At 50.8% G+C, this 23,041-nt stretch overlaps 9 protein-coding genes and 2 non-coding genes across 11 annotated transcripts; 6 read left to right on the top strand and 5 right to left on the bottom strand.

Annotated features, from left to right (window-relative positions):
- Window positions 1-10: 10 nt before the first annotated feature.
- Window positions 11-2,014, bottom strand: PC9H_005366 (uncharacterized protein; the record flags this gene model as incomplete). The annotated part of the gene is made up of 6 exons (XM_036774939.1): window positions 11-74; window positions 138-838; window positions 888-1,058; window positions 1,112-1,180; window positions 1,381-1,503; window positions 1,553-2,014. The coding sequence occupies 6 exons, from the start codon at window positions 2,012-2,014 to the stop codon at window positions 11-13; spliced, it is 1,590 nt and encodes a 529-aa protein (XP_036633441.1).
- A 388-nt stretch (window positions 2,015-2,402) lies between these two features.
- CAF16 (CCR4-NOT regulatory complex component) lies at window positions 2,403-3,537 on the bottom strand (the record flags this gene model as incomplete). Its single annotated transcript, XM_036774938.1, has 6 exons — window positions 2,403-2,421; window positions 2,472-2,739; window positions 2,802-2,889; window positions 2,945-3,158; window positions 3,215-3,347; window positions 3,405-3,537. The coding sequence occupies 6 exons, from the start codon at window positions 3,535-3,537 to the stop codon at window positions 2,403-2,405; spliced, it is 855 nt and encodes a 284-aa protein (XP_036633440.1).
- Window positions 3,538-4,456: 919 nt separating this feature from the next.
- PC9H_005364 (uncharacterized protein) lies at window positions 4,457-6,417 on the top strand (the record flags this gene model as incomplete). Its single annotated transcript, XM_036774937.1, has 2 exons — window positions 4,457-4,569; window positions 4,623-6,417. The coding sequence occupies 2 exons, from the start codon at window positions 4,457-4,459 to the stop codon at window positions 6,415-6,417; spliced, it is 1,908 nt and encodes a 635-aa protein (XP_036633439.1).
- Window positions 6,418-6,852: 435 nt separating this feature from the next.
- On the top strand, window positions 6,853-10,304 carry PC9H_005363 (uncharacterized protein; the record flags this gene model as incomplete). The annotated part of the gene is made up of 15 exons (XM_036774936.1): window positions 6,853-6,885; window positions 6,939-7,079; window positions 7,142-7,214; window positions 7,268-7,351; window positions 7,400-7,653; window positions 7,709-8,122; window positions 8,172-8,435; window positions 8,495-9,172; window positions 9,226-9,341; window positions 9,463-9,529; window positions 9,584-9,625; window positions 9,675-9,752; window positions 9,804-9,900; window positions 9,950-9,987; window positions 10,056-10,304. 15 exons carry the CDS (start codon window positions 6,853-6,855, stop codon window positions 10,302-10,304), a joined length of 2,628 nt encoding a protein of 875 aa, XP_036633438.1.
- Window positions 10,305-10,567: 263 nt separating this feature from the next.
- On the bottom strand, window positions 10,568-11,921 carry PC9H_005362 (uncharacterized protein; the record flags this gene model as incomplete). Its single annotated transcript, XM_036774935.1, has 9 exons — window positions 10,568-10,594; window positions 10,656-10,854; window positions 10,904-10,931; window positions 10,984-11,174; window positions 11,226-11,382; window positions 11,439-11,545; window positions 11,597-11,697; window positions 11,751-11,805; window positions 11,854-11,921. 9 exons carry the CDS (start codon window positions 11,919-11,921, stop codon window positions 10,568-10,570), a joined length of 933 nt encoding a protein of 310 aa, XP_036633437.1.
- Window positions 11,922-12,105: 184 nt separating this feature from the next.
- PC9H_005361 lies at window positions 12,106-12,193 on the top strand. Its single transcript has one exon. It is a non-coding gene; the product is annotated as a tRNA-Tyr (tRNA).
- A 3-nt stretch (window positions 12,194-12,196) lies between these two features.
- On the top strand, window positions 12,197-15,684 carry PC9H_005360 (uncharacterized protein; the record flags this gene model as incomplete). The annotated part of the gene is made up of 7 exons (XM_036774934.1): window positions 12,197-12,903; window positions 12,962-13,217; window positions 13,263-13,747; window positions 13,804-14,022; window positions 14,089-14,435; window positions 14,497-15,111; window positions 15,167-15,684. 7 exons carry the CDS (start codon window positions 12,197-12,199, stop codon window positions 15,682-15,684), a joined length of 3,147 nt encoding a protein of 1,048 aa, XP_036633436.1.
- Window positions 15,685-15,747: 63 nt separating this feature from the next.
- Window positions 15,748-16,336, bottom strand: PC9H_005359 (uncharacterized protein; the record flags this gene model as incomplete). The annotated part of the gene is made up of 3 exons (XM_036774933.1): window positions 15,748-15,924; window positions 15,980-16,134; window positions 16,192-16,336. 3 exons carry the CDS (start codon window positions 16,334-16,336, stop codon window positions 15,748-15,750), a joined length of 477 nt encoding a protein of 158 aa, XP_036633435.1.
- A 1,367-nt stretch (window positions 16,337-17,703) lies between these two features.
- PC9H_005358 (uncharacterized protein) lies at window positions 17,704-20,227 on the top strand (the record flags this gene model as incomplete). The annotated part of the gene is made up of 12 exons (XM_036774932.1): window positions 17,704-17,813; window positions 17,863-18,052; window positions 18,106-18,283; window positions 18,335-18,521; window positions 18,576-18,643; window positions 18,699-18,807; window positions 18,858-18,933; window positions 18,995-19,430; window positions 19,485-19,616; window positions 19,668-19,867; window positions 19,920-20,018; window positions 20,084-20,227. 12 exons carry the CDS (start codon window positions 17,704-17,706, stop codon window positions 20,225-20,227), a joined length of 1,929 nt encoding a protein of 642 aa, XP_036633434.1.
- A 211-nt stretch (window positions 20,228-20,438) lies between these two features.
- Window positions 20,439-20,510, top strand: PC9H_005357. The gene has a single exon. It is a non-coding gene; the product is annotated as a tRNA-Arg (tRNA).
- Window positions 20,511-20,779: 269 nt separating this feature from the next.
- Window positions 20,780-22,814, bottom strand: SUP35 (translation termination factor GTPase eRF3; the record flags this gene model as incomplete). The annotated part of the gene is made up of 7 exons (XM_036774931.1): window positions 20,780-20,854; window positions 20,906-20,928; window positions 20,988-21,086; window positions 21,136-21,205; window positions 21,255-21,696; window positions 21,752-22,388; window positions 22,445-22,814. 7 exons carry the CDS (start codon window positions 22,812-22,814, stop codon window positions 20,780-20,782), a joined length of 1,716 nt encoding a protein of 571 aa, XP_036633433.1.
- Window positions 22,815-23,041: the final 227 nt, after the last annotated feature.

Raw genomic sequence — 23,041 nt, 5'->3', positions numbered from 1 at the left:
TTTTAAGTTTCTATGCGATGCGCATGGCCAAGAAACGATTCCATGTTGTCTCTGATTTCTTGAAGAGGTTCAGACTGAGAAGTAGCTGGATGCCAAATGAACAGTACGTCGACTATCTATTATAGCCACCTTTGTACCGAGGTCCTGTGGGTGGTTGTCGGTCGTCCCGCGACTTATCCCGACTTCGTGGTCCTCCACCCTTGCTACCTCCTCGGTACGAGTCGCTTTCTCGCCGATGACGGTGGCCTCTGTCGTCCCTCTCCCTGTCGTCTCTGTCCCTATCCCTATCCCTATTCCTCGAACTCTGTCCACGGTCGTTGTTGAATCTAGAGGAGGACGCAGCCTTGGCCTTACCATCGTCATCCATCTGAATGCGATCCAAGAGACTCATCGAAGCGGTAGTAGTCACTTTGCTATCCAAATCCCTCGCGCCGTTCTTGAAGCTGATCTGAGGCATCTTCCCTTTCGGCCGCGCGGTCCCGTTCCCATTACCATTCGCTCCTCTGTTCTCTCCGTCAGCCGACTTGGGTTTCGACCGCGAACCACTAGATCGCTTCCTAGCACCCTTGTTGAACCAATCATCCTCCTCATCCTCGTCGTCGATCTCTCTCGCCCGTTTCTCCAGCTTGGCTCTATCCTTCTTCCGCCCCTCTTTGCCCACGTTGCCAGGTAGTTTGGGATCGACGAAGTCTGGTCTCTCCCAATCTCGGAGCGGTCGCGATCGGGAGGGACCTGACGTTGGTTCGGCGTTAGCGTCGAAGAACGGCCCGGACGAGGTGTTGTATTCGCTGAAGGCAGACGGTTCCTCGTTTTGCTCTGGGCCTCGTAGATCACAATCCTATCTCATCCTTGAGAAACACACAAAGGGTGAGCCCGTGGGTACTCACATCTCCCCAATGCCCAGTCTCCCCGCAATTGTAACACCACAAGTCATTTACAATGTATCCTTCGCCGCCCTCACCAATGTTGAGGTCGCGGCAGGATTCACGGAACTGCATGATCTGCTCACGGGTCCCTTCTGATACATAATCATACATTCGCCAAAGCGTTGGACAATCCTAACCGCTTCATGAGCAAGGATGGGGAACCTGTACCGACGGAAGGGACGAACATTTGATTTGTGGCTAGACCGGCCACATCTGTTACAGTAGTTCTGGTAATCACCACGATTCGGGCAATCCTTCAGTCACTTGAGTGAGGCATCGGCGAATCGTTTGAGTGAGGGAACGCACTGATATTACATGGCCTTTGCGGCCGCAACGAAAGCAGCGTTTGCTAATAGGACAACGGCGTGTTGTGTGCTCATCCCGGGCACCGCACATCAAACACTTGTGACGGGTTGAGGCATCCATAGCATGACCTTAGCCATATGCGACGTACTATGATAACTTTGCACCCCGAGGCGTTATGGTTCCCTCCGCAATTCCTACACACGCGTTTCACAGGTTTCACGGGCTGCGCGTCTTCTTCCTCTGGTTCTTCAAAATACCGTACCAATCCTACCTACGTTACATCAGATAGAAGACAACAATAATGTGTGTGAAGAACGAACTTTGCGATTATCATCATAGTCAAGATATTCGATGAATGTTTCTTCAGCATCTTCCCCCTCTGCATTCGGGGGGTCAAATTGCGAGCCGTCCAATCCAACATGCGAGGGCAGTAGTAGTTGTGACTGGGACCCTTCACCAGATTTCTTCGCCGAAGTCGATTGACTCGATTCCGTGGGCTTAAGAGCGGGCTGCAAGACAATAGGTGTAACGTCGATGAAAAACAACGGGGCTGATTCCGTCTTCGATTCAGTCTGCTGGGAGCTCTCGTTCTCGCGTCGCAAAGCTTTCGGTCCCTTGGGAGTTGGGTGAGTGCGAGCCTCGCCGTTCTGCTGTTTAGCACTCCGTTTCGGTGTTTTGGGTGCGGGTCGTTTAGCGTCTGCAGAAGTGGTGTCCGCAGTCAAGGTGGCAGGGTCGGAGGATGGGCTCGATGAGTAGGTGAGATCTATGATTTCGGCAACCATCTTGACGCGTTGTAGTGAAATTGAAGTGACTGTGACTACGACACGAAAACTGAGGGCTGCTCGGCGCCTAAGCGCACTTCTCAGGGGCTTGGTTCCAGCCCCTATGCATATTAAGGGGGCACAGACTTGAGCTGGAGCTGGATCCATTCCTCAGCATGTACAGTACCAGACCTGAACGTTGCGAACAAAAGAGACGTGTGTAATTTGCTACGTGAAAGAGCCTTGAGCTGCTACAATCTATGCTGAACATGGTGATTGTTCTGTGTATTCGATACAGAAGGATGCTGTACTGATTGAGTTAATGTAGTCCAGTGGTGTTGAACCTTGTGAACAAAAATTTCTACTCCAATGGATACCGGAAGATGGTGTTGAACCTCGTTTGTTGCATTTAGTGAGCATAATCATACCTCATAGAACAATTAGCCATGTGTTACGAGCACGAAGTAAGAAGACCTACTTGCGATAGAATATTTCCGAGTTCGAGGGCACAGCCTGCTCCCTCCTAGCTCCTCTCTTCTTCATGCCCTCTTTCTCAAGCTGACGGCGATGTTCACGGTCTTCGCGAATCCACTCCAAGGCCACGTTGTACAACGCCGAGCTGGTGCCTGGCCGGGTAGGCGTGTCGGCAATGGGCCAAGGCGTGGGCGGCGTCACGAATGACCCGAAGCGCATGTGCGCTATATGCGTGGGGAAACCTCCCAGCCCATCAAATATATGTGTAGCATCTATCACAACAACCATCATTCGGCGAAGGTTCTATGGTTCAACAGTGGTAGAAAATACCCACATAATATCGTTGCACCGCGTTCTTCACTGTCTGATTTCAGAAATTGGAGTAGCTCGTCCCTAACAAGGACATCCAGATCCACGGTGACCTGTATATGTGATGTCAGTGTCGGCAAGCAACGAAGGGCAGAGAACAAAGCGTACCTCATCAAGAAGCAAAACATCCCAATCTATCATCAACCCAAAACACAGTTGAACCCGCCGGCGTTCCCCATCGGATATAGCGTGCATGTGCCAATCGAGGTCAATGTCGAGGATATCCAGCAGGCGGTCGCGTCGTTCCTTATGTCTATAACCACCGACGCTGTCTAGGAAATGCGAGACTACAATGTCGCCTCTGACAACGGGATTCATGGCCCTACGAGGGGACAGTCAGAACAGCATGGTGATGTAGATGCGGTCATATGGGCGTACCACTCGGTCCCAAGGTATGTGACGCCCGGTGGCGAGTCGCGAAATACATCCCTGCCCTTGATCCTGAGATCAGCGCCGTCGATGCTAACCAGCCGTTTCCCAGCGAGGATCTGCAGCAGCGTAGACTTTCCAGCTACATAGCGTACACGTAAGTGGCTTTTAAATCGCGGAGTTATAGACACCGAGTCACCTCCATTGGCACCAACGATTAGTGTTCGCGATCCCCTTGGCAGATTCAAATGGATGTCGAGCAGAGATGGCGGTGATCCTGGGTGGTAGGAATAGGTCAAGTTTGTCACCGAAACTGCTTCGGTGGCCTCCATGGTTTGGCGGTAGTTCGAGAGATCCAACTGTACCCGGAGCCAACTCGGCTCCACCGAGTTACTTCCTTGAAAAGTGTGGGGTCGTATAGGGGCTAGGAGTGCTTGCTCTCTGCCGCATTATCGCGCTGCCGGTTTTGTGCAAGCAATGTGGGCTCGGGGAACAGAAATGCGCCTAAACTGCAGTGAATATTCATCCGATCATCATGGGTTTGCTATAAGGTGCATATCACTGCTGTGTATAGACCTATTCTCCTTGCCGTTTTGCTGTAGATTACCGTCAAACGCGTCAAGAAGTTCGCAGCACATGTACCTGCGCTGAAAAACTTCATAGTCAGTTGATGTTTCATCTCAGTGCCACGGCTGATGACTTGATCACACAAAACATAGATGGTATCATTCACTGCAACTGACCAGTTGCTGTTGTTGTAAACAAACCTCGTGTAGTATGAGACCATGGGCCGCTCGATTCTAGATCCTGTGTGCCCGTGATTCGAAGCCAGCAGAGCACATTATAATTGGGTAGCACTTTGGGCTTGGACAAAAGAGTTTCACGCGAAGTTCTGACTTATTTTGTGCACTACAGCTGGAGGATGGAGCGGTTTCGTATTATAATAGGCCTATTGCACGACTAGATGTAAAACATATACTCATAAGTCCAGTAGTTGGTGCGTTTGAACGGAATCCGAATCCATGTTTAGGATCGTGAGAAAGTGTCAGTGAGAAATCATGCTGTGCGCGGCCGCCAAGGTGCCGTCGTCCACTCTGTCACACAGTTCTCTTCCACACTGTCAGAGTCCTCCTTCACCGTCGTTCACGGTGCCCGCAACGGCGACCAGGCGCTTCAAAACTCCCCCACTTCGACTTTCTATTGATCACCTATTGTCAAGCTCTTTTCCACAATCCTTTATTCGTTCCTCTCATGCATCTTGATCCCCTACTTCTGCCTCGCCAGGCCAACTGTGTTGCCTGCCCCGACACTCCACCCACTTGCAACTGCAATGTGGCAACTCAGGACTGTTTTCTCATCAACAGGTATGTATTCCACGATGCTCCGTCGCTGACTCGGGAAACTCACATCATCACAGAGTTTGCGAAGCTTGCAGCACCTTCAAATGCGTCGATAAGCCAAAGAATACGACGCAGGCAAGCGGGGGGACAAGCAAGGGTGCTTTAGCCGGTGCGGTCATAGGTTCTCTGATTTTTGTCGCCGCAGTGGTTGGCGCTTTCTTCTGGTATCGGCGTCGAAACGCTTCACTAAGGTCGGCAGAAGAGCCCAAAGTCGTTGACAAGCCTGCATCTGCAGCAGATGTCCTCAGTCGACCGGATCCCATTGAAAAGCCCTCGCCGTCGCCCTCCGCCGCAGAGTTCGGCGTCCGCAGAAACCCTTCTGCCAACGCCGTGGATCCCAGTTCACAGAACGATCCAGCCCATTCCCAGTTCCTCCCCCCGCATATCACACACAACCCCTTTGAAGACACCAATTCCATTCAAACGACCGGCACTGAAGGCACTAACGCCATTCCCATTGCTTTCATCGCGCCAGACTCGAATTCTCGCATGTCTGATGGTTCGACATCACCTGTTCGCCCATTACGATCACCCGACTTGAACCTTAATCTCGACCACGTTAACATGTCCCGCGACGAACTCAAGCCAGGAGCCTACGCGAGATCACAAATATCTGGGATATCAGGAATATCAGGTGTCTCGTCCAGAAACTCTTACATGTCGAACGCGAGCTACTCCAGCGACTTCCTTAACGAAGCGCCCATGATCATCACTCCTGCGAAGGCTGCTGTTCGTCAAGTTGTTGGCGTCGTGAAAGCGGAGGTGATTAATGCGCCTGGTTCACACAACAATTCCACAGATGGTTTACGGCCTATCAATTCCCGACCAGCCTTGAGTTCCCCCTTGGCGGCTACGTCGTTTGGACCGTCAGAAGCAATCAAAGAGGCTGACGAAAGCATGGAAAGCAACCCCTTCAGCGACAAACATTCTGCCCCCCCTTCTGCCGCCGCCTCTGTGACTGCTTTTGATGATCACAAATCCGAGAATGGCTCGCTGTGGGTCCCCGACGAGCCTACATTCCCATGGTCGACCAAATCTGGAGACAGTAGGCCCACCAGCATCAGTACCCAGGCTGCTTCTGTCATTGATATAGGGAGTGCTACTCGTGTCAATGTTGGATTGGGCGGTCTCAAGGGACAATACGCTATCGCTAGTCCTCCGATCAGTGCTAACGGTGTTCCAAAGTCACCCTACCGTCAGACAATGGGCCGCCTCGTCACGCCTCCATCCAATGCTACCATGGGTACGCTCGAGGAGCAGCAGCAACGCGCTCTTTTGCATGCTCAAGCACGGGCACAAGCGCAAGATATCGATAAGGCAAAGAGAATCTCAGGCTCCTCCGCCTTGTCTGCGACATCAACCCGCGCTGATTCCATTCTCGAGTCTTTCCCTTTCGTCCCTCCTTCTCCCATCTCTGATAGGCCGCTAAGGTCTCCTCCCGTATCCCCTCGTTCACAACAATTCAGCACTCAGCCGCCGTCTTCGCCGCTTGCCCAGCAATCATTCAATGGCACCCAGGCGAAGGACCACCCGCTGGCGTCTGAATCGAACCTGCCACCGCCACCAGATAGGCGCACATTGGGCTTGTCAACTGGGTCACAACTGTCGACAGCATCATCTGGTTTGGGGTCTTTCCCCTTCCAGATCGACGCTGGCACAGTCCCCCAAATTAATAATAGATCCAACTCCCAAGCTCCCTCGTCGAACGCCCGACAGCGTGCCAGCCTTGATACACTCGCACTCACCAGCGATCTATCATCGTACCCACTAGAGTTCGAAAGTCCCCGACCCCCACTTCCATCGCAGCGTTAAACGGCAAGCGTGCTTGCCCTTGTGTATCAAATTGTCAACCATGTACACTTCATCCCGCATTGATTGTCTCTTCCGATTCTTATATCTATATATACCACTTGCTTGCAAGTTAGTTCGCTCTTTACTTTCTTTCTTTCTTTACTTTTGCTAGGGTTGTTGAATATGTTGACGTATTTATTGGTTGAACGATGTTTGCTGCTGTCTAGTGTGTCGTTTCTTGAATAGTTATACTAGTAGCCGTTCGTCCACTATAGACTCGAGATCAAGATCATCCTCGAGCTGCAAAATCAAGATTGATTGATTTGAAGCTGCACAGCGCGCGGTCCTGAGTTATGAGCGGCTAATTATAACGTACTGGACAGCCTCCTGTCCATTCAGGTAGCACTGTCCATCCCAGTGACCCCCACGACCCTTTGATAGAGAGCAACCCGCAAGATGGACAAAGAAGTTCAGCAGCTGGTGGAGATGGTGTGTACGCGCTCCACTCGCTTTAGCATACAATTGAATGCAGGATCGCACAGGGAGCCACAGTCGCGCAAGCGCGAGCAGCTCTTAAGCAGTACAAAGATGTTATGCAAGCCGCAGAGCGCATCTTTGATGGCCACTTCGACAACGTCGTTGACGACGATGGGGATGTACGCATGGCAGCAGAGCCTACGAGAGTCGTCAGGCCTAATGTACGTCGTTGAAAGTCTCGCGTATACAACGCTAAGTCTGGTTGCAGACGCCCGGATCCGAAGACGATGCTATAGATGTTGACGAAGATGATGATGGCGAACTGGATGATGATGATGAAGGTATGTCCTTTCACTATTTGATGCAAGTCCAGTATACTGACCACCAGCATAAGGGGAGGATTACGCGGACTACGACTCTGATTACGATGCCAAACCTACCAATGGTGGGAAGACAGATGCAGCCGACCCTTACGCAGGTAACATACTGAAATGAGTGCCTGTCGTTTCGCATCTGACGGTCGCAGGTATATTCTTCTCGAAGGACCGTCGCGAAGAAGTCATCGAAGTCGATGAAGATTCGGAAGTCGCGTTCATTCCGGAGGCAAATGAACCCGTCAAATTGATGACGCAGGGTCAATGGATGAAAGGATGCCCAGAGGGAGGAGAGCAGAGTTTCCTCTTCGCCCTCTACACCGAGTTGACCCATGGCCCATGTCGCTGCCCTCAAGATTGTGGATCTTCTGTCACGAGGAAGAAAAGTGACTTCTTCGCCATCTTTGTGAGTGAATGTTATGTCTGCTATTCTGACGCTGGGTGTGACCCTTGTTATCAAGTCCGATTTCTCGACATACATCGAGCATATCCGAAAGATAGTCAGGCAGCAGTGCCCACGCTGTCAGTCGGAATTCTGCTTCGCATGCGGGGAGTCTGTCTCAGCGGACAAAGGGAAGAGGCCGGGTATGGGCTCGGACGAACCACTATTCCACTGCTCTAATCTACAAGGGGTCATTTTGGGTGTTGGCCTCTTCATGTTGGAACAGATGTACTACGAACAGGTGCACGATTCCTCGAGCAGCTCAGATACCCAGCCTCGGAATAACAAACGTAGGAAAGTCGATAGCTCTGGCACCCGCGTATCATCTCATTCGAGCACCCCAGTCGATGACGACGACGACGTCTACTACGCTACTGTTCAGGGAAAGAAAGCTAAAGGCGGAACTGGGTACGCAGGCGATGTAAAGGAAGATGTGAGATTCTCTTCCGTTCCTGTCAATATCCTCAGCTAAATATTCCAAGACGACTGGGCAAATGCAAGCTCTCGCCAACCAGAAAGCTAAAGACGAGAAAATCGGAAATCTACTTACCAGCATTCGGAATTACCTACCTTCGTTGCATCGAGAAGGCGGTGCCCGTACAAGCGATTATCTTGTCCATCCTACGGCTTTGGCTCACCTAAGAAGAAGGTTTAACGCGATATGCAGTTCCCTCTTGAGAAACGACTCTCTTGCGGACATGTCCGATCGCTCTGTATTGTACTTTGAACTTTTGGAATGGCTAGAGGTAGGAGGACGGTTTCAAGGTCATACTGAAGATCGGAATTTGACCGAGTCCCGTTGTAGACTATTAGCAATCACGAAGCACTGGCTAGCATGATGGCCATGCCTATCATGGCCGTTGTCTCCTCGAAGGAGAAAGCACCAGAGGGGAAGTCTACATCCAAGATTCGAGAGAAGATCATTATCTACGAAGGGAGCTCGGGACCACGCGAGTTACTTGAAGGAATTGCCATCCAGGCCCAAGCAGCCCTCAAAGGCCTGGAAGGCATGAAACCAGCAGAAGTGCAGGAACAGGAGATGACCGAGGAACAGAAACGTATGACCAACGATACGAAGGGGAAGTCCAAAGAAACCGCGCAACCTGTTTCCGAAGAGAACATGAAGCTCCTCAGCTTTTGTCGGCGGATTCTTGCTACGACCAACGCCATTGACAGATCTCTGCGCGAAACAAAGGGCGATGCTTTCGTCGACCGACTACATGCATCGCTGCCGAAGGTATATACCTCATCCGCTGAAGAGCTTCCGCGAGTTGATGCGGGTGCAACGGAAGAGAGCGCCAGAAAAGCGTACATGGAGTGGGCAACTCGCGTTCGCTTCGAGTATTGCGACCTCACCATCCCACCGGAGAACGCCAAACCAGACGAGGATCAATCACCGAACTACAAATTCTACTACAACAACGAAGCCCGCATGCTCGCGAATTCCGATATACCGAAGCGGTCTTTGGCCATTGCGAAAGAGGTGACCATATTCACGCCCGATTGCGCGTATTGCACTCAATATCCTACTTACAGCTTGCCATTCTCACCACAAATTTACCTGTGGCATGGGACTCTTCTATATTTCTGCGCGTAGATGAGAGTCGAGTGGATGTGATCAAGGCCCTGATCACCGGCCCAGAGGGCACTCCGTAAGTTCCACCGCATTCTCATTAGAGCTTCTATCTAAAGCGAAGCTATTTGGAGTTATCACAACGGCTGGTATGATGTTCGTTTCTGCTAAACGTACAGCCGTGTTGATCATCATTTTAGCTATCTCTTTGATATCTTCCTTGGGTCTAGCTACAATCAGTCACCACCAAGCGTCAAGTATATGACGGTATGTGCTTTCGTTGTATCATAGTAGACACCGCTGATGTATACCGGAACGTAGACAAATGGGGGGAAGTTCCGTTTCAATCCCAACCTCTATGCTGTAAGCTTCACTCCTTGCCGCGACGTTCTCGTCTATTCATGGTGACCAGGATGGGAAAGTATGTTTGTCATTGCTGGGCACATGGTCGGGTCCAGGTTGGGTTGCTGGCAGGTCAACCCTGCTCCAAGTCAGTAATGTGTATCGTCCATGGCCTTCTTGATCTGAATTCTTTCCCTAGGTTCTCATTTCCATTCAATCCATGATCTTGTGCGACGAACCGTATCTTAATGAGCCTGGATGGGCATCCAGCGGAGGCACGCCTCAGTCCCAAGCCTGTAAGCCACATATACATCTTCGCCGTCTTGGTTGCTAAATATGTTCTAGACTCTGCTAATATTCGTCGGATGGTTGTCAAGACTGCCGTAAGTCATCCCAACCAACAGGCTAGACCTTCAAGCTTCAATATTCAACGTCTTACCCTTGATTCTAGATGCTAGGCAACCTAAAGAACGCGCCCGAACCTTTCGCAGACGTCATTCGTACCCACTTCCGGCTCAAGGCCGAATCGATTAAGAAGCAATTAGACGTCTGGCTCGCGAAAGACGACGGCAAGGTGACCAGCGGAGACGGTGGGTACAACGGCATGGCCAAAGCCGACGCGACGGGCAGCAGCAACGGGTTTCTGAAAGACATAAATGAGATGAAAGCAATGCTAACACAACTGCAAGAGACAAAGTAGTTCTTAATATGTGCCAATACTACATCAAGCTTCAGGCAGGTCGAATTTTGCGGTCGTTTTGCTGTTGCTGGGTTATTTACTCTAACCAAAGGAAATGATATATGCTGGCAGCTGCAGTATGAGGCTCAGGTGTTCAGACTTCATTTACATTTACGCACACTTCCGCTATTCATCTTGGTCCCTGCTGGAAGTCAAGTAGACTTCACTAATATGGTAGGATGTAATGTACAATCTCTACAACTAAGTTCTCTACAGCGCGTCCTTTATTTGTTCAGAACAGGGGTGATCGCCTGTGTTGCACAAGCTTGTAAGTGAAGGGAAGCATGTAGTTCGTATGTTTGTTTTGCGTACCTTCTTGGTGATTTCATAGATGCGACGTTGTGACGCGAACAAGATGGCAGCGGTTAGCACACTTTGGATGAGTTTGCTGCCGATGCCTTTGTATAAGCCCTCTAAGCCCTCTTCGCGGATGATCGTGAGGAGGCCGTCCAAGGAAGATTTGTATTTGAGGGCGCTAGCTTGACCCGCTTGCAAGCGACTCTTCACCACGCTAATTATGATGTCAGAAATCAGAAACCATTCGAAACAAAACTGCAAACATGTATGGGTAAGTCAACGAAGTGGCAACTACAGGCGCGTAAGCCAACTGGACCGTGAAACGAGGGAGTATTTGACTTACTAAGCTTCGACAAGGCTCCCAAGAAGAAGAAATCCATGTCGGTAAGTACGGCAACAGCAACAGCGCCAGCGGCCTTTAACTTAGCCGAGCGTGATTTCACTAGTTGATTCTTCAGCTGCTCGAAGACCGTATATTGAAGGACTGGGTTGATAACGAGGACCAAAGCAGGTCCAATCCCTCTCCAGAAGGCTCTGACATTCATCAATTAGCTTGGTAGAGACGGGGTGCGGAGATCGACGGACTTTATGCCATCCTTCGCAAAGATATTCTTGATGGTCTCCGCGATACCCAACTTTTTAGAGGATGTGCCAGGTAGAGCGGAGTCATTCTCCATGCTCTGCACGGCTTGCGACGTCTGTACCACCCATATAGGGTTGCTAATGATCGTGGTCGCGGAACCTAAATCATCGGCAGATCAGTATCATGCGGGTTGGGTGCAGATTTTGGACGCTAACCGGCGATGACACCAGCGAGCATTGACTCCAAGGTGGTGAGCCCCTTGCTGCCAGTCCGCGAGTTGAGTATGAGACCTCGAGATCGCTCATAGAAGTAATAATACACCCTGAAAGTTGAAGATGAGATATGTTGCATTTGAAGTATTCCAACCACTGACCCATTAGTGACGGCGATGCCCAATAAACTGGAGCTTAGACCACTGTACAAGCCAAAGACACCTTCGCGCTTGACTATGTCCAATACGGCTTGGTACGTCGACTGCAGGGAGTCCGGTCAAATCTTGCTACTTCGAGGAGGATCCTGATAAAAACCTTTGACTCTTTCTTCGTCTCCACTGCCGCCCGCGTTGACAAAAAGATCAATGGGCTGCGAAAACATGTCCAGTGGAGAACGCGCGTGATACGGGGGACTCACTATGTCGCGGTCATTGCAGCGACGCCGCCAGCAGCGCCTGCAGCAGCATGAATGAATGAGTCGCTCATTGTTGTCAGGAATGAAGTTGGGGAAAGGGAGTCGACAGGGGCCGTCACCGGTCAAGTACCTTCGGATTCGGCAAATGGGCACGTTGATATTCACATGCCATTTCAGCAGCGTCTAGTCACGTGCCCGCAAGGGATCTCTTCTCCCAAAACCATTATTACGGCACTCAAGAGCTAGATAACATCACCCCCGGTAGCTCAGTTGGAAGAGCGTGAGACTGTAACGGGTTAACAAGTTTATCTCAAGGCCACTGGTTCGATCCCGGTCTGGGGGAGTGATGAAAACCGCCGTGTTTTTGACGAAAACCAACCCGCCATCTTTCCTTTTGACCGCCATGTCCTCAAAACTGTCCATGCTTCTGGATGCCGGCTCAGTGCTTGTTGAATCACAATCACCTACCCAAAGTGACCTCAAAACTATCCTCCAATCTAGGCTTGTTCGGTACCATGAACGTCGCGGAACCCAAGCCACGACTGATGCCTCGGATTCTCTGGACAAGATCGAACGCGCTACTGCACTCGCATCTCTGGACGTCGTTGAAGGAGTCCAGAATATGATTGGTGCAGAAGGTGATCCAGACGACATCCCAGCCATTGGCACGCGCGATCTTGCACAGCTGCGAACGCTCATTTCCATTACAATCAAATGGGGGATCGACCCATTGCTAGCGAAGCTGAAGTCGTCCTGGCCAGCTAAAGCCTTCCAAGCTTCTGCCCCGTCGCCTAAAATTGTCGAAATATCTGACGTTGCCGAAGACTTTGCTTTGCTCTCGTCAATGACACTTCGTTTCATGGGTTTGCTGTTTCCTAGCGGACCACAGTCACCATTGCCACAGACGTTGGTCACTACGACTATCCTCAGTAGGCATGTGGGGCAGATACTTTCCCCTTGCATTGCTTTGGGCTGGTTGCCGAAATCTTTGAATTCTGGCGAAGCAGTAGCTGTGGATGCCTTACGACCGCTGACCATGCGTTTGCTCGCCGTGTAGGCCTTACTGCCTCATCAAATACACGCACTCTGTCTAATACAATTTATTTTGAAGTCTCCCTCCGTCACAAGCTATCACTGCCCTAGGTGCCGCTCTCTCTTCTCATCGCGAGGTTCCCCATATTCGGAGAAATTGCGTGTACCTTTTAGGACGTCAGATTTTGCGTCCTTTCGGTGTAAGAGGCCTATTTGCAGCAGTGTTGGGAGAAGACGAAGGTTCAGAAGGTGAGATAGGGTTAGAACAACTGGAACACATTGCGCGAGTCCTCGGTACGGTTCCAACAAACATGAAGGACGAGGCAAGTGAATCCGTACCCTGAGCTATGCTCAGTCGCTGATGCTCTGACTTACCGTAGGAATTCTTCAGTGTCACCGTACCCCAGCTTCTTGCGTTGATCCAAGAAGTCAAGTATCCGCATTACCGACAGGCCGCAGCGTTTGCTATATCTCGACTTTGTGACACCCCTGCAGCATCCAAAATCATCCTTTCTGCCATACACACGCCGCTCCTCATCCCCGCTTCAAGAGGTTCGATCAACGAGTTCAGTGCCGAAAAATCCCTATCAACACTCATGACCCTCGTTCTGAACTCGGACCCTTCTCCAACGCTGATATCGACGTTGATATCTCCCATATTTCCGGCACTGTATTCCCTTCTATATCATATGGAGCAAGTCAAGACCTCGGATCCTGAGCTCGTGGAATCGTTACGAGGCCTCGTCACGACCTGGGGCAGGGTAATCGGACAGGAAGAAGGACTGAGTACGTCATGGTATCTGATACACAGCGATAGGCCGGGCTGGCGCGTCGATATCGAGGGTCACATAGAAAGGCTAGAGACGTGAGTGGGGAACAGAAACGCAATGTTAACCGGACTACTGACATCACCGTCGTAAGGACTGACGAACCCACTGGCCTGTCACTATTAACACCAGAAGATCAGGCGAACGTCGAAGAAATGGACGAGACTGCAAATATCCTGAACCTGTTCCCTGATCCTGCGCATTTCGTTCGATTTCTCAAGACTATCGACCGGTCGGATATCACCTCTGATTTATTTGTGAGATTACTGGAGTCTTATCGGGAAGCGAAAGCTAGTGACGAAGATCCCCTCAGGTGAGCTTTCCATTCCATGTCCATACCTTTGTTGCGAGTGGGTTGACAGTGCGTTTCTCCACTAAGGACTCTATTATACTTGCAACTCGTGATGCAGCTTCAGACACAATCGACGACGGGCAATACCTCCACTGGAATCCTCGCAAAACCCTCGCATATCCTGTCCTTCGTCAAGCATGCGTTGGAATCTGCCAACGCTCCGATGCGACCTGCTCCGTCTACGCGTAGGTCCCCTAATATTCTGGAACCAAAAGGACTTGGTTTACATGGGCTACGAATCGTGGACGAGGTAGAGGCGCAGGAGGTGACGTTAGATGGAGACAGCGACGACGAAGATGAAGATACCGTGTCTACTGCCCCGGACGACGAGATAACAGAGACTGCGATAAATCTTCTGCTCTCTATACTTGAAGGTACAGAGTCCCTTGTACATTCTGTGGCGCTTCGTTGTGATCCTGAATCCCAATGGCACAGTGCACGAAGACCTCTCCGCGTGTAACGAACCCTTACTCGACGATATTTTCACCTTACTAGAACCGCTAGCCGCAAATGACAAGTCACCGTCCATCAAAACATTAGCAAGGGAATGTCGAATGGTGATGACTGCACGTCTTGCGTCGACGTCAGCGGCCGGGGCATCACGAGTAAGAAGGGGCGAGGAGGAAGAGGATATGCACGCGACTTACCAAAAAGCCTTGAAACTCCTGCAAGACCCTATATTACCAGTACGAGCCCATGGCTTGCTTCTCCTCCGCCAGTTAGTGACGCCAAAACGATCCTCCTCGACTTCAGTACCACAGCATAAACCACAGTTGGATCCCGCGCTCATGCCTTCGATCCTCTCCATCTTCCTGCAGTCTATCCAAGACGACGACTCGTATATATTTCTGAATGCGGTCCAGGGCTTGTCAGCGATGGTGGAGACAAATGGCAAAGACGTTTTGGGTTCTCTAGTGAAGATCTACTCAACTGGTTTGGACGGGTTGGCAGCGTCCGTCTCGACGAAGCATGATGTAGATACGAGAATACGAGTGGGTGAAGCGCTGGGACAGGTTATACGACGGTGCGGAGACGCGTTGGGCATCTACGGTACGCTAAATCTTCCTGCGAAAGTAAGGAATAACATATCTGACGGCGTCATCAGTCGACACCTTAGCACCACCGATATTTCATGTCTTCCGTTCTTCCCACCTCCCTACGACTCTTAGGACGTCTGCACTCTCTTTGCTCACCGAATGCGAAAATACCTACTCGCTGGCTCTCATCCCTTATACCGTCGACCTCGCCGACAGCATGATCGATCTATTGCAGCTCGAAAGTGTTTCAAATACGCAACCACCCAAACCAACGAAACCTGAGCAGGGCGTTTCTCCAGAACGCCAGCGAAGTCGCGATACAATGGATGATCAACCCACGTCGACCAATACAAAATTTCCGCCTCTCAGACGAGCGGCGTTGCATTTCCTTGCCATTCTCGCCCGTGCAACTACGAAGCTGGTGTATGATGGTGTTCTCGAGCGCCAACCATTTCCTCCAAGATTAATGCAGCGTGCCAAGACGACTTTGGCGTATGTTGCGTCTGTCGATAATGATAATATAGTCAGGGTGATGGCGAGGGAAGCGGGGGAATGTCTGGCGCAATTAGAACAAGCAGAACTATAAAATCCATGTTATAGATCACCGATGAGGAGCCTGGTGAACGTACGGTCGGTTTGCGCATTATCGTTAGGAAGTCGGAGCACCGCCCACCACCCTAGTTATCTCATCCACCTTCTTGTTGAAGCCCTTCCACTGTTGACTGTTAAGGGCCAGGTAGGGCGATGGGTCGCTTGTACCGTCAATCAACTTGAGAAATGGGTTGGATATAGCGGAGTAATAGGCCATGTGGAGGGCCTTGAATATCTGCGGTACAGACGTCAAGCTTTCTGGTATGCATGGGTTGTATATTGGAACGCACGGTCGTGATTTCCAGGTCGCGAACAACGGCGTCGGAGAGGGCAAGAGCCAGTATGATCTTGACTTTCAACGGAGTTATATATCCATAGACGGCAACATCCTCCATTGTATACAGCAGCCCAAGGTAGCACTCAGTCATCTTCCCCCCGGCGGCAACTGAATTGAATTTGACCGTAAGCTACACGTTGGGCACTATTATCTCTGTAAGCTGACCTCTTTCTTCGATCACATCTAAACTGGTGTGCGCGATATAGTGATATTTGATGGGATGCTCTTGCTTAGAGAATGTTCTGATGAGTATTGGGTGATTCTGGGGTGACACGAAGGCCACGGCGTTGATCTTGAGTTGAGGTGCCATGGAAGCAACATGGTAGGAAATGTTCTGAGCCGTTCGCTTGAATGTGGCTGTGTCACGCCGTGAGATAGTAAATGGTAATGGTCAAGTAATGGTGTCGGTCACTGCCAACTACGTTCAAAACGTTTCCACAGCGCCCAATTCAATGGCTGAAATGATAATACTAGGTTGTATACTAGCAGTGAGTTGTCCGTTTCTGAATAGGATGAAGGATATTCAGTGTGCCAACGTCATGTAGAAGGAAGACATCTCAATGTGAAATACTATCATAGCCGATTGGCCTCACGAGGCAGGCCGACCCCAATATCTAGGGGACGCTGAGAACCGACGGTGTGGTTCTTGTCAGGTACCACTGCGGTGGGATGTTGGGATTTGGTCGGTTGGTCATCTCAGACTTTGTTTCTGCCATCTTAAAAGCCTTTAGTGCCTAACGGGTTAAGTGTGCGAGTGAGTACGTGCGCTTTCTTTCGCCAAGTACAAAAATTACAGCAAGTGTCTGGCCAGTGGCCATCACATTTTACATTTACGGCCTTACCGCATGGGATACTCGTGGGTCTTCTAGGACGCTTGTAACGGAGTTAGACCAACGTATTCCTCCAATCTACAAGGAGTGAACTCCCCCTCGCTGGCGCCCATAACCCCCTCCGTGACGCAATCACCGACCAAAAGTCTGGTAGTATCACCACCCAAGTGGTCAGGAACTTGCTGCTCCGTCTCTTCGATCGTTCGACATGTCTACATCTCCGTTGACTGTACCGATGAGAAAAGAAGCCGCCAGTGGTGGGAGTAGACGAGCTGCGCTTGCCCCATTCTTGAATTCGCACATGTGGAGTGCGATACTTCACTTGTAACAGCCTTAGGGATGTAGCCCAGTACGGTACTACCACCCGCTCGACTACGTGTGGCCGTCTGACCTTACTCTCACGCTACGTCGATACTTCGCGCTTGCTGATGTTCCACGATATGCGGCCATCCGCTTCCATGGGTTTGGATTTCTTCTGATCGTACTCACCTTTATTTCCGCGTCGATTTCTGAGTCAGCTCACTGTTCTGTGTGCCACTCCGTCCTAATTATCAACGCAGCCGAAACTCTCCAGGGCACCGGTTATACGTACCCAAACCCACGGGAAGACGAGAAAGCCCGGTTATATGGTTTCTGATTCTAATTTTGCTTCCAGGTTCGTCCTATCGCCTAGATTGACATTGGCCAATTGATCTCTCAGTTACGCTAGAGGACAAGAAGAACGGCTGATCTAGTATGCAGTCGGGCATAAACTGTTCTGGAAAGAATAACAGCTTCGCGTTTAAAAGCAGGCTCTTCGGGGTGAAGCTGAAATCATCCAACTGCCCCGCTTTCTACATTTGTAAGGATGCGAGTGCTCCAAGTCTTGGGCTCTCTGGCCAGTTTACTCGCTGCCACCCAGGCTGTCAACGTGCCATACGACCCCTCTCCATTCCCTGCGACAGGTTACATCACAGCGTACGTCTTCGATGCCCAATTTCTTTCCCTTGCTCACTCGTGTATCTAGTGCCACCGTGAATAATGCCTCCGATATTCTTTCCGGCGGCACGATCACAATAAATGGCGTCACCGTCGTTGTTCCGCGCAATCTTCTTGTCAACACGCCTTCCCTTACTGCTGTCGCTTGGTCTGAACTATTCAAACCCGATGGCACCATCGACCTCCCTTTATGGCCTGAGGTCAATTGGGAAGCAGCTGTAAGGTTTACCTAGTTAATGACCAACGTATCTTTCTGATTAATCAATCACAGATGTACGCTAATTACATCGGCGGACAACATGTAGCTGGCATCATCTATATATTCCAGGAAGTCGGTAATGCCAACGCCGGGTTCATCACCTCCATCGATTATGAGAAGGGTGAATTTCGCGTTAGTGGAAGTATTGGTGATGCCACCTCTGGTAGACGAGTTGTCATCAACGACCCGAGTACGTCAGGGTCCTATTTACCGGGCAGTATACTCAACCATTTCCTACTAGTCGGTCGGTTTGGCAAAGTACATGGGGATTGGCCACTTTGGTCAGCCGATACCGAAAGTCCATCCGTCCAAGCCTCTACAGGGTTTCCTGTTTGCCTTCCACGTGCTGACCCCGCTGTCGAAGACGACCCCCTTTGCCCAAAGAAAAACAGGCCATTAGACAGCAATGGGCAGCCGCTTACAGGCTTGTAAATCTGGCTGATGTCTGTCCTAAAACTGTAACATACTGACACTAAATTTAGCACCTTCGACCCACCACCTGTCGCTGAAGGCAGGCCCGACCCGAACTTATTCGCTCCGCTCATGGTTGGTGCGTTCCTGAAGAGTACATGTATCTGGCTACCTCTGATTGCCCCCCCCTTCAGGCGACTTCATCATCTACAGTGGAACGACGGTTCCTGACGGAGACGATACAATCATTGCTGCTTACTCAATAGAGGCCAACCTAGGGCTATATACAGCTCACGGAACGACGTGAGATGATTGACCTTCTGGCCTTTCCCCTGTCTAATCTTGTCGCGCAGTCCCGCTTATCTTCGCATCGAGACCCTCCAGGCAGGTATCAATGGCAATCCAGCCGGTGAGATCGCCGAGACCCGTGTATGTTTTCTCTCCATGACCGCTCCTGTTCATCGCTAACGCATGCTACCTCTTCCCTTAGGTCGAAGGATACATTACCGACGAAACGGCAACTATTCAAATATTTGCCATTGACGTAGACCCTTGCACCGGCAAGGAATCTGAGCGATCGTGGGGCACAGCAGTTCCTCGTCAACAAGGCCGCAGAGGGCAATGGTTGTTCCGTTCCTCCGATACATCTCTCTCTCCGTATACTCGCGAAGTTGGAGCTCGGATTGCCGGTGGTGCGATTGCCACCCCGAATCAAATCATGGCCGGGCAGTATATATCCCCGTACCCCCCCGCACCAGACGGCATCATTTGGCCCGAACTCAACGTATTCGGCGATCCGCAGATACCTCACGAATTCAACTTGCTTCCGTTTTTGGCACAAGGCAGTGGCCCATGGCTAGGCGGGATTCCTGGTAAATCTCAAACGGCAACTGGACCCATTGTAGGGCCGCTTGATCCTTGGCCAGGTGAGTGGCATTGCTAGTGAATATTGTACATTATCTCATTGTGTGATCACGAAGGCGTTGGTTCTCGCCCTGCTGCGGTCAACTGCCCTGATCCTTTGGCACCAATCGCTTCAGCTGGCATGGACCTGACCGTCTTTACAGGAACTCTAGTTACTTTGACTGGGTCTACGAAAAACGACATACCCCGTAAGTGCCGCCTTCTGGGATTTCCTCGGATCTTATACCTATGGCTTGCAGCCGATGATCTCTCCTTCCTTTGGTCCCAGATATCGGGGCCAGCGGTCAGCCTGAGCAGCACAACCAACGCCACGACGAGCTTCAACGCGCCTAGTGTATCAACCCTCACCACAGTAATGTTCCGCCTCGTCGTATCCAATCCCCGCGGAAATAGCAGCGATACGGTTATGATTACGGTTAATCCATCTCAAATAGACCATGTAAGTAGCCGCGCATCCCCCTCCCCTCGGACCAACTTGATGCTCTACCTAGATCTCGTTTGAAGAAGTGGACTGGCAGAGTGGAAAAGGCTCAGGCATTTTGACGGTCATCGCGTCAACCGATTCGGTGGTCTCCCAATTATTTATGTCGGTTAGTAAAGATTCTGACCTTAGTGTTTCCGGTATTAACGATCCCGCTTGCCCGCTTGTTTGTAGGCCACGAACCCAGATATCGCCTTAACCCCTATGTCGCCTCTCGGAGGTGGCAGGTTCCAGTCTCTTGTCACCATTAAGCCGGCTCCTGAGAGAGTGACAGTGACGTCGAGTTTGGGAGGCTTCGCGAGTACGGTGGTTCCATAGCCTACTGTGCTGAACGCTATTAGAAATCGTGATATAGCGTGGGGGTTTATTTGTTCCAGAGCTTGACACGGAAAGCAAACATCTCAATAGGCTTTATTTAAACTGAACAAGAAACAATCTTCCAACTCTAGCCCGGAATCCTCGAGCCAACCTCGATCATGGATTGGCTGCACCCGCCCGACGTAATTACCGTTTCGGCTCTCGTAAATATGGCCGCCTGGCGAAATGGCATCGCGTCTGACTACGAATCAGGAGATTGCAGGTTCGACCCCTGCGGTGGTCATTGCAGCGTGGCTTGTTTCTACAGAAGCAATTCACTTTTTGGAGGTACCGACTTATCCTCAAAGTTGGAGTTGAAAGACAAAGTTTTGGGATGCAGGCGATGTTACATCATATCCCGTTGTCTTCCTGGCGTCGGGATCGTCCTAGTGCCATTGGTGACCTAGTGACGCAAATACGTATCCAACGCAGCCAAGCATCGATGACTGTGGCGATTGTTATACAACAGCAAGTACAGCTAACTATCTACTCAAATACTAGATTTCACGCTGCTTAGGCACCGGAAACAGACATCTGCGAGACACCCTCCGTTACCTCAGACAGCCTGCCTTCAAGAAGCTTGGTAACCTAGAAGGGAATTTAGTAACCGTAAAAGATCCCTCAATAGCATGGGCCTACCTTTCCAATAGCAATGGTCCGGCCTGTGTAGAAAATAGATGAGAAAAAAGAGGTTTGTCTGTAGAGAGTAGGGGTTGCGTACCTTCGTCTCGTAGGGTGAAACGTCCAAGTTGCGGGTAGTCCGCGAACCGCTCAACACATACCGGGGCGGTTGTTTCTATCAGCGCAACAATCTTTTGACCTACAGAAAGTCAAGGAATTGAGGCGAAGGAAATATACGGATGTCATACCTTTCTTTGCGAATTGAGGCGGTTTCTTGGACTTTCGTCCTGTGGCTTTATCGAAGTAATGGAGCAGAGCCTAGCAGGGCAATCAGGATTTATCAAGAGGAGGGTTGTTTAGTGCATACAGGCAACGTCACTTCCTCTGCGAGCGTGTGCACATGCATCACAGCCGAATATCCAGCGCAAATGATATTCTTGTGTTCCAGGATAGCAAGCTGGGCTTCGAAGCGACTGACGGCGTGAATCGGTTTATTCGGACTCGTAAGCACGAATCCAGGCGTGATATCCTCATCGTCGACACCGCGCAGACGGATGCGGACGTTGTCGCCACACATCGCTGAGTTAACCTCCTCTTCCATTTCGTTGTACATGGCAGCGATTTCGACGGGTTCCCTGTTAGGCATGAGGACGAGGTTGTCGCCTTTGCGGATGTGCCCGGATTCGATTTTGCCAACGACGATGGTGCCCATGTCTTTATATTTCTCGGAGATGGGCATCATGAGCGGGGCGTTGACCTTGCGATCGACCATGGGCATAGCATCCATGTGTTCGAGGAAAGACGTTCCACTGGGAGGTGGCTTGGTTGAGCTAACTGGATGAGAGAGACTGAGAATTAACCTACGTCCACCATGGAGCAACTGCCTTGGGCACACGATCCTTGAGATTGACCCCGGTGTAAGCTGACACGGGTATGAAATGGACGTCTGTCTTGGGATTGTATCCCGAGGCCTTAATGAAAGGTATCAAACGGTCCTTGATCTCGTTGTATCGAGACTCCTCCCAATTCACGGTGGGGTCGTCCATCTTATTGATAGCGACAATCAGTTTTGACACACCTGCTGTCTTCACCAACATAATGTGCTCCCGAGTCTGACCACCTCTCTCGAACCCTGTTTCAAACTCGCCTTTGCGAGCTGAAATGACGAGAATGGCGACGTCTGCCTGGGCGGCGCCGGATATCATGGAGGGGACATACGTTTTGTGACCGGGCGCATCGAGGATGGTGTAACGTCGGGCTGGCGTCTCGAAATAAGCACGACCGACCTCGACGGTCTTGCCCTTCGATCGCTCTTGGGTGGTGGAGTCGAGTGCCCAACTGAGGTACCATGATTCTCTGCCTGCTTCCTTCGCCTCGCGTTCAAGCTTCTCCATCGTTCTTTTGTCGACCATACCCGTCAAGAAGAGAAGGTTACCGCCCATCGTACTCTTTCCAGCATCAACATGCCCGACGAACACAATATTCAAATGCTCTCTCATTCCTTGAGATCGAGCACATAAATTCATCCGAAAATATAAGAATTTGGCCACCACTCACCTTCTCCAAAGAGATCCTCCAGAATGGTCTGATCGGCCACTGCATGAACCTCCTGTACGATTGCATTGGTGTCTGTCTTTGCCTTCTCGGTCGTGAATGTTCTTGATGTCTCCGGTTTGGATGGTTTAGCGACGTTCGTTTCGGGTTTTGGTGCAGCAGGTGCCTTTGTCGGGGGAGGTGTTTGAGACGGTGATGGTGCAAGAGGCTTAGATCCCCCGATATTAAGAGAAATTGTAGGCGCGGGGGCGGGAGCCTCGGTTTGCTCAGGTCGTTCGATGGGGGGACCTGGGGTGGGTGCAGGTGCAGCAGCGGGCACCTTGAAAGCTCTGCCTGGAACGAATTCAAAGGCCCCAGCGTTGAGCTTGCTCATGATGAATCAGTTATCGATGGTGGAGGCCGAGTCTCTCCAGGTAAAATTTATATCAGAGTCTGGCAGCGCGCCCGGAGCCGCAAGTCCGTGAATAATATATGACACTGACTGGGTGGCTTTATAATTGACTCTGCACTGAGTCGGATGGGTGGCAGAGTGCCGTGGACAGCTCGAGGGGCAAATTCAATGATTTGGGTAATTGCTTGCGGGAAAAGCTTCGGTTACCG

This window comes from Pleurotus ostreatus (genome assembly GCF_014466165.1).
Source record: "Pleurotus ostreatus strain PC9 chromosome Unknown scaffold_3, whole genome shotgun sequence".
Classification (NCBI taxonomy): domain Eukaryota; kingdom Fungi; phylum Basidiomycota; class Agaricomycetes; order Agaricales; family Pleurotaceae; genus Pleurotus; species Pleurotus ostreatus.
Note: the sequence above shows the minus strand (reverse complement) of the source record. Positions and strands in the feature narration are given on the sequence as shown.